This window comes from Cryptomeria japonica, chromosome 1 (assembly GCF_030272615.1).
Source record: "Cryptomeria japonica chromosome 1, Sugi_1.0, whole genome shotgun sequence".
NCBI lineage: Eukaryota > Viridiplantae > Streptophyta > Pinopsida > Cupressales > Cupressaceae > Cryptomeria > Cryptomeria japonica.
This window is the reverse complement of record NC_081405.1, coordinates 275523877-275533310: the sequence shown is the minus strand read 5'-3', so window position 1 is coordinate 275533310 and position 9434 is coordinate 275523877. Positions and strand designations below refer to the sequence as shown.

Below are 9434 nucleotides of genomic sequence, written 5' to 3'. Positions count from 1 at the left end.
ATATATGGTTTTATTTATGTAGATTGAACAAGAGACTTGGATCATGAAAACACCACTAGCTTTTATGTTTTCTCACCATTTAGAAGTGCATTGACTTGAATGAGTACAAGGTAGAGAATAGGAGTCAATATTTTTGTTAAAAATACTTTATACATATATTGGTTTTGATTACAAGATTGTTAGAATCATATGTCACATTTAGAGGGCTATGTTTTTTGGTCAAAAATCTTATGTATCATCCTCATCTTAAGCATGCTGATTTTTAGTATTACTTTGTGCAAAAATTGGTTGAAAATGGTAAATTTTTATTAGACAAGGGTGACACTTTGGGTAATGTTATAGATTCACTTATGAAGTTAGTGAGTATAGATTAGTTCTCTTGGGGTTGGAAGGTCATCAACCTTATAGTTGGACTTGATCATATTTTTTTACTTATAAATGTATTTACAATGTATAATATCAAGTGTTAGAATGTTGGGATTGAGGTTCCACTTACAAATTTCTCTCCTATGTATTATTCATCCGTCAACAACGCTTTTGGAAATTGTACTTGGAAGCATACGGTGTAATCAATGTTTAATTTATAACTTAGATTTTGTCAAAATATTGATATTAGTTCTAATATGCATTTATGAAGGAGGAAGGGTTTGTAGTGGCAATTATTATGCAATATTTAGCAAATACCTCAACTTGGACATGATAATAAGTAGTGGAGAATCTTGAATGATATTGATGGATCCCATATGAGTTGGATGATCATTTTGTATGTCTAGCTTGGGATATGAGCCATTATGGAGGATTTACAAGTAAAATATGTTATCTATTCTTAATACAAAGGTTATTTTTTCTATTCATTTACATTGCAAGTTCTTAAAATAATGTCTTTATTTTAGATATGCAAGTTTTTTTATATTTTATTAAAATTTAATGATATAATATTTAGAGAAACTCTTAATAAAAGCCATATCCCATTTGTCTATGAATTAAAGGCATAAGATAATACTTTCATGATATTGTTATACAGGTATATGTGTTGTAAGAGCTTACAATGTTAGCGTGTCAATGCATCTCTCATTTGAATATTAATATGAACTTGCCCTCTTTTTTGTGTAGGATTTTTTCTTTAAAGGGTTTCTTCACTTAAGTACTATGTCAATTATGGTTTATTGATTTATATATTATTACTAATATTATAATTATTATATAGTAATCCTTGTTAAATAAATTTTTCTATACTAGCATACACTTTTAGAAGACTTTATTGTAGTAGTTTCACCTTGATAATAAACACAAATGATCTCCATAAAGATAAAAATCAAGTTTGATCATCCAAATGAGATGAAAATATTTAATTTTTGAACAAGTATAGAGATTGTGTCCACACACAAAAATAATTTTAGACCATAAAAATCCAAAATTGTAAATTATTTTTAATTTTTTTATGTTGATTGCATGATCTCTATGTTGCTTCTACATCATATTACCTAAGAAGTAGGATATTAAATTAAAATAGATAATACTAGGCTAATGGTTCATTCCACTACAAAGGGAAAAAATCATTATTATAACCTATTTTGTAAAGGTATACCATGCTACATTATTCTATAGTGATCAATAGATTGAATATGGGTGATACATTAAGGGCTAGGGTTGATTAGCTTATCTAATGAATTGAGTTGAGTGCTAAGACCATACATTTTATGATCCACATAAACTAGCATAAATACAACTTTAGATTAATAAAATATATACACAGTCAAACAAATATTTTAAACTCTACTCTTGAAAATATAGAGACATGTGATAATTTTAAGAGACAATAAACAATTATAGTATGTAAAATATCAAACATAATATAATTTTACTAAATACGTTAGAAACTAATAATGATTTGGCAGGTATACTTCACAATACAAATCACCAAAAGATACACAAAAATAATGATCACTCAAAAGTGTAAAGGAATTTTATTTTATTCAATAACATAGAATATATATATGGCCATCTGGGAACCAACCAACATCTCCTATATTGAATTTAAAAATACCATAAAATGTCCATAAAATATAGCTCATCATAACATGATTAAATCTTATATTGTCATCAAAAGGAAACTCCATTTATTTGTAGTGTCAATTAATTAATTATACTATAGAATATTTTTTAATTGAATGATGTGAGCTATACACAAATATAACAAAGTGTATTGAAATGATCACATAAATTTATATAAAGCCATAGACATAAATATAAAATAAATAAATAATAAGAACAAACATGATACTAGGCCTAGAAACTAACCTAGGTCACAAATAAACAAATAAATGGTTAGCAAAATATTGGCCAACCTACAATCAACAAAAGGATAGACTATGAGATCCCATGCTCAATAGATGGTAAGACTATTTAGGTGTAGTAAGACTATTTGCATTCTCTTTTGACTCCCATTTCTCTAGTAGAGGTTGGATTAAGAGCTAGGGTATCCTTCTTTTCCTCACATACTTTGCATCCTTATCTTGATTGTAGAAAATATTTGACTATATTGAGAATTTATTTTGTTATATAGTCATCAAGTATTTGATTGATGTGATTCTTTATATCTTCACTTGAAATGCTAAAACCATCTTCCTCTTGGTAGAAATGTAGGAAACCCCTTGTGATATCATAGGCATAATTATTGTCGCAAGATGGGACATTGTCAAATTTCAAGTATTCCCAACTTAATTCTTTGAGTTGTTCATCCAATAAGTTATTGATGTAAATAAAGGCATCTTCTTTAGTGCTTCCTGGATTATCTCTCATGTAACACACTTTGGATGAAACTGCATCTTCTACCTTACCCTTCAAAACAAAGAATTGAAATTAATAATAAAATATAATTATGGTTATACCTAACTTAATGCCTATTTTTTATGAATTTAAATAGAATATTGTAAATGTTAAATTCAACATCAATGCATACCTTGAACGATTTGATGTCTGATGTTAATTTAAGGATCAAGCATACATGATCATTGAACCTTGATGGATAATCAAAATTTTGAAAGATTTTTTCTGGAAGAATCCCATCAATTGTTAGTATAGGTTGTAGTGTCACTACACGAGCTATTGAACTAACTTTTCCATTCTCTAAGTATTTTTTCAAAATTGGTATCTCTTGTGAAACACGCCACTCAACTTCTTGCATCATTACATCTATATAAGATTGCCACTGCATAAACAAACAATGATATCAAACAACGAGCGAAAGTATATGTTCTCATTAAAAAACACAAACTAAATTTAGTCACATTATTTAATTTTACAAATAAAATATATTAATAAACTATACATAAAGTAAAATAAAATTTTAATTGATTGAGATAAACTAATTAAAATCAAATTAAAATCATATTCATACCGCATCTCTTGAGGCAGATAGAGTATCTCGGCCTTGAATCCTTCTAACTTCAACATCCATTTCATTAATTGCTTCATATAATGCAGTGTATATAATTCTCATATATTTTGGAAGGTAATCTGTAGAAGTTGGATCCCACCTAATAGACATATTACAGATTATTATTAAATAATTTAAAATGCAAATATTACTACAAGCAATTGTTAAGTATGATTTTAATACTTACTTTTTAATAGCATCTGTGAACTGTTTAAGCTCATCATAAGTTCCATATGTATTGTATGTATCAGCAAGATAGGTAGCGATTGCAGAAAACTTTGCTATACCAGATCTGAACTTAGCATATTTTTCATCTTCACAAATTGCACAGGCTAAAGAAAAATATTCTATATAACGACGATGAGCACATTTTAGTTTAGATAAACCAGAATCCCTCCACCATCTGAAAAAGTCACATAATTGTTTTAAAAAATTGCCTAAATATTAAATTATACAAAACTAATTTTCTGAATTTCTTCTCTATCAAACTAAACTTAAAATGGGATGAATGTAAGGAGCCATTATATTATGCTTTAGATAGAGTCCTCTCCAAACATAAACATTTGCAATGTGACAACTTAAAGCCCTTACTCTAAAATAACATCTGATTGACCATGCATTAAAACACACAATAAAATAAAATTGAAATAAGCTCACCTGGAGTAGGCTTTACGCTCTTCCTGATGTAGCAATTGGATCATGTTGAAGTCCATTTGGGCGAGGGTTAAAATTTTCTTGTTACCATCCATTCTAAAAAACAATTATGATAAATCAAATTTTCAAACGTCAAAAGTAAAATGACATCATATATCCATGAATGTGAAATACAATCCTATTTCTACCCCACAATGACAAAAAGTCTAAACTTTGATGAATTAAAAATTCATTTTTTTGTTTAAATAAATTAAATATTTTTATTCAATTAATTAAATATAATTGATAAAAGTGATAATATAGATATTTAATTAATTTTTTTTTAATCAAAAGTCAAATCTTGATAAATGTGATATTGAAAATGAGGCCAGGATCATATCATATCATAGAAAATTTTAACAGAAAAGATACCCTCAATCAATACCAAACTCATACTTCCATAGAAAAAAACAAATGACAAAACAAAATTATAAATGATATAATATAATCCAATTAAAGGTGTTGCTATTACCTGGCCCATGAACTGTTTTCTCCATAGATTTTAATATATTTCCTTGCTTCTAATCGTGGAAGATTGGTGTACCGCCCATTCTCCAAATTGAAAGATATCTGGACGTATAATGTTCTTATGTTAAATAGGTGAGTACAATTGTGGGAGCTGATCCCTATCTTGACATTCAGTAAAGAAAACAAGCTTTATCCCTATCTTCATAAAATTACCTCTTTCAAAAGGTGGGAGCTGATCCCAGTCTTCTGCAGAGCTTCACTTAAGTAAGTAACACAGAAATCTTTAGCCTCCTCCAATATTTTTTCCCCTGGGAAAGCGATCTGTGAAGCCCGATACAAATTTAGAATACCTTTTATTTTCTCCTCCTCTGATTCTGCGGTAGAACACAAGAATTGCCCATTTTCTGTTTTATAGGGTCCCAATATTCCTGCCATTTTGAGTGGCAAATGCACAAATTTCAAGTAAACAATCAGATTAGATAATTCAAATGAAAACACCATTCAAAGTTTTTGAAGAATGAGTTCATACAAGATACTAAAATGAATTAGTGAATGATATAAAAAAAATTATGATAGATCTATAACAAAAATTGTAATTTCATAATTATATGAAAATCATATTTATACTAAATCTATTCATAATAATTAAAATTAATTTTTTCATAGAAACATTCAAACATTTGATAAGTAGGAGATATTTCCAAGTCAAATTATGATACTACTATCAAGATTTAACTGTATAATTTTCAAGTCAAATTTATTGACCTGTGTTTCATGAGGAGTCGTTCACATGAACCCATCTCTCATGAGAACAAATGGTTGCATCTAGATGATTTTCACAGAGGTTAAGCATTGGAAGGTCACAAATCCCAGTACTACTCAAACTTGCATGCACTTAATCATCCTACTAACTTGCTACCCATTTGTAAAACCTTCAACAAATATTATGCCGTAAATCTGACTTAACCCATCAATTTAACATATTTGAAACAACAGAACATAGATATGCTACCTGAGGAAACAGGATATTTGTGGAGTCGAAGAATCCGAAAGCCCAAGGCCGTGGTGTTGAGATCTCCTTGGCATTCACCCCAATTTCTGCTAATCGATTGCATTCCCCTAAAAAATGTTAGATGCAGAAAATGCATGCAATAATATTGATACATTTTAACATTATGCTACGTAGAACAAACCTGTAAATAAAATCAAGGGCATCTGTTATTTCTGTCCGAAAATGTCGACCGATTCCAAGCCGCTCGATATTATCGACCATTTCTAAAAGTTGGAAAACATTGCTTTCATGTGGGTCACCAGCAGCAATTGCATGGAACATGCCTTTGATGTCGGTAATAAGTCTTCCCGAATGTTCAGCATAGGAAGGAGCCTGGGCAATTCATACAATATTTTAGTTTAGGTTTCAACCTTTTGGGCACAAAAAGTTATTGAAAAGAAAAGTCTCTATGCTATTAATAGATTTAAAACGATAAAAAATGGAGTTTTCAATTTCTTCATTTTCAACTCAGCAGTCTGGAAAATCTTTCTTTAAATGGAGGTGCCATTTTCGGTGGTAGGGCAATCTAGACAATAAAGATTCTCTTTCTAATTTTATATTAGTTGTTTAATCTTATAGTTAATTTATCTGTATGTTGAACTTGGTCCAAGTAGACTTTATGGGTGTACTTCTACTATCCTCTTTTTTTGGTTTTATCTTATTATCTTACATTCAATAAAGTTAAATAAGAAATATTCTTAAAAAAATAGAAAGAAAAAGAGAAGATTTTATATTGAGTTTGTTTTATCAGTTGGTAGGGGATCAGAGGTTTGTGTTGATATTTCTTTGGCTAAGAATTATGTACTGATGAATATCCATTCTGTTGAAGTAATTTGAAATACGACCCAAACCTCATTCCTTAAGTCATACTTATAAAGGTCTGAACCTTCATGGATAGCATAATGATCATCTTCATCATATATTACTGATTCTTAATAGACAATCAACAGATTGATTCCAAATAAATACAACTTATATCATATTTCTGAAAATCCGAACCTTCATAAATAATATAATCATCATCCTCACCAATTATACTCGATCTTTAATGTAAAACAATAAATTGATTCCAAATTTATACAACCCATCCCACAACAACAATAACATAAAATTTAACTCCCCTATCAATCATAATCATAATCCTACTTAGTGTCTTTCCTGTAACATTATAAACCTATCAAACCTAAATTAATTGGAAGAAAATTGAATGCAGGAAATCGGCTTGCCTTGTAAGGATGCATGGGAATAGGCTGTAGAAAATCATCCCTCCACAAGTTGGAATGTTGCTTGCTTGTGCACTGAAATGGGATTTCAACTTTAGCTAAGGGGTGATCTACGATAGGTTGAAGCTTTTTTGTGCACATAAATGGCAATGTTTTACTGAAACGCTTAAGCTGCATGAGGGACTGAGTAGGCTGAGGGCTGAGGCTGAAGCTCCAATTCAAAGACAAAGCCGAAGAAAGAGCCATTGTAAGATTTCTCTCGGAAAGAATGTAGATTTGGTGTGTAAGGAATGCTTGTTTGTTAGCGATTTATATAGAAATTTGATAATCCATGGGCTGAATCACTAAAACGTGCAGCCCATGGTCTTACATTGTGCTTTGAACTTGAAAGTGTCCACATGTGCTTTGAATTTTGAAAGAGTCCCCCACATGCATTGAATTTACAAACCATGCAGTTGTCTGATATTTTTGACTATCATTGTCTTTATAACCATTAAATTGACGCACATATTAAATAATTTGACCATGGTTAACTATTCAACTCCAGTTTATGTTTGGGGGGAGAAGATGCATATTTGTAATGGTGAAAAATTTGTATATATACATAAATTTATTAATTTCTTTTTTAGTTTATTTTGAAGGAAAGATTTAATATTATTATATATAATAAACGGTGTACTTTTGTGTTAAATTTTGTTTATTTTCTATATTTTATCTATTTCAATTTAAATATATTTTATATATTCAACTCATCTTATCCATAAATATATGTACTCCTACATATTTACTATTTTTAGTAGTTTATTACACATATCATTGTATACACCTAAAAAATGGTCTGTAGATAATTAATTAAATAAGCAATTATTTAATTAATCCTCCTTCCCAATTTAATTGAATTCACTAGCAATTTGTTTAAATTCCCCCATTCATCTAATTATAAATAAATCTTATTAAGTTCATTTCAATAGTCCCCTTTGATTAAATAATCTAAATTGATTAATCCCCCATTAAATTCATTTCTTCTAATTCCCTAATTAATTAAAAAAAATCAATTTATGAGTTTGTTGAAAGTTAATTAGCCTTTTCCTATTATTTGAACCACCTAACCTAACCTAACCTAACCTAACCCATTCCTAACCTAACCTAACCCATTCCACCTAACCCTGGGTTTAACTAACCCTGTCCTCTTGCACTTCCTAACCTCTTATGGGTTGGATATTCTCCCCTTAAGACACATGGCACTTTTGCCACATGTCTTCTCCCTTGGACACTTGCCCTCTTATGAGCAAGACTCCTTGACACTTGTCACCATAGAGATGACAAGTGTCCCTCCCTCCAACCTCTTCTCCAACTTCCTCCAATTTGACCCTTGATATCTTCAGACTCAATCACCTAACCTAACCTAACCTAACCTAACTTAATCAGAAATCCCAACCCTTGAAGCGCTTCTAGTTTGAGATTTGAATACCTTTTAGCGGGCCTATCATAGTGGGAAAAAGTAATCACCTTGTGAGAATGACCCAAGTGAGTACAGCTAGACCTAAGCTTTCCGACTCAATCTAAAAAATAGGCCTCTCAGGATTAAAGTCTCGGAGGATGGGATTATTTGAGTTTTCTCTTTTGAGATCTCTCATATCGAACATTTTGTAGGGCCTCGTGGTCTCAATCATGCTTGCGTGACTACTTATTGTTTTAGTACCTTGTTGGGATATGTGTCTAAATCACACTTGTGCAGCTAGAAGGGGTAATTCCAAATGGAAAACCTTACTACGAACCCTAAGATAGAAGCTTCCCAGTTCACCTCCGAAAGGAGGATAATCTTTGTGCAAGAGAGATAGTAACTCTCCCAAGACACTTGCCATATTGTGCCCCCATTAGTGTTTGGAGTCGGATAATCTGGCATTGAGAATCCATTACATGAGATTCAGCAGTTGTATTCTGATTAGTTATTGGGTGTGTACCTAAGTTTGCAAGAAAAGGTTTTCTCTCTCAGCCAACTTCCTTAGGATTTAGCATGTTGTTCTTGAGGTCACTTATCATATCGCACATTTGTTTTGTTTTCATCCTTGGCACTGAAATTGAAACAACTAAAACTAGAAAACATAATCAAAACATTATACATCATTGGTCAAAATTATACATCATTGGTCAAAAATATGTCAAAGTCAAAAATTTATCTTTGCTCTATCATAAGTCATACGAGTTTCCTAGTTTGTCATACGAGAAAGATAGTTCATCATTTTGTTCTGTCTAAATTGTCGTACGAGTCAGATCAGTAGAGGTTTTTTGTTATCAGTTTGTCGCATGGTTGCTTCTAAATTGTCATACGAGGTTCTGTCTTTATCGTATGGGACTGTGTAAATTATCATAGAGCTTATTAAACTGTCATACGAGGTTCTGTCTTTGTCAGTCCAGAGTTGTCTTCTTGCATGTCTTTCTAGATCTTTCATGTTTGCTTGGTCAATTTATAGTGAGCATATACACCTGATATATGTCATCCTGTGCTTAGGTTGTCTTCTTGGTTCGCTCGATTAAGTAATCTTCTATCAAAATGGAT

General features: G+C 30.8%; 1 protein-coding gene across 1 annotated transcript; it reads right to left on the bottom strand.

The window, feature by feature from the left end:
- Window positions 1–2204: 2204 nt before the first annotated feature.
- Window positions 2205–7309, bottom strand: LOC131065363 (alpha pinene synthase, chloroplastic). Its single transcript, XM_059207265.1, has 10 exons — window positions 6878–7309; window positions 5794–5984; window positions 5613–5698; window positions 4814–5028; window positions 4605–4702; window positions 4097–4189; window positions 3627–3842; window positions 3401–3539; window positions 2963–3211; window positions 2205–2841 (listed from the first exon to the last, which is right to left on the bottom strand). Exons 1-10 carry the CDS (start codon window positions 7118–7120, stop codon window positions 2551–2553), a joined length of 1821 nt encoding a protein of 606 aa, XP_059063248.1. The 5' UTR covers window positions 7121–7309; the 3' UTR covers window positions 2205–2550.
- Between the last annotated feature and the right edge of the window lie 2125 nt (window positions 7310–9434).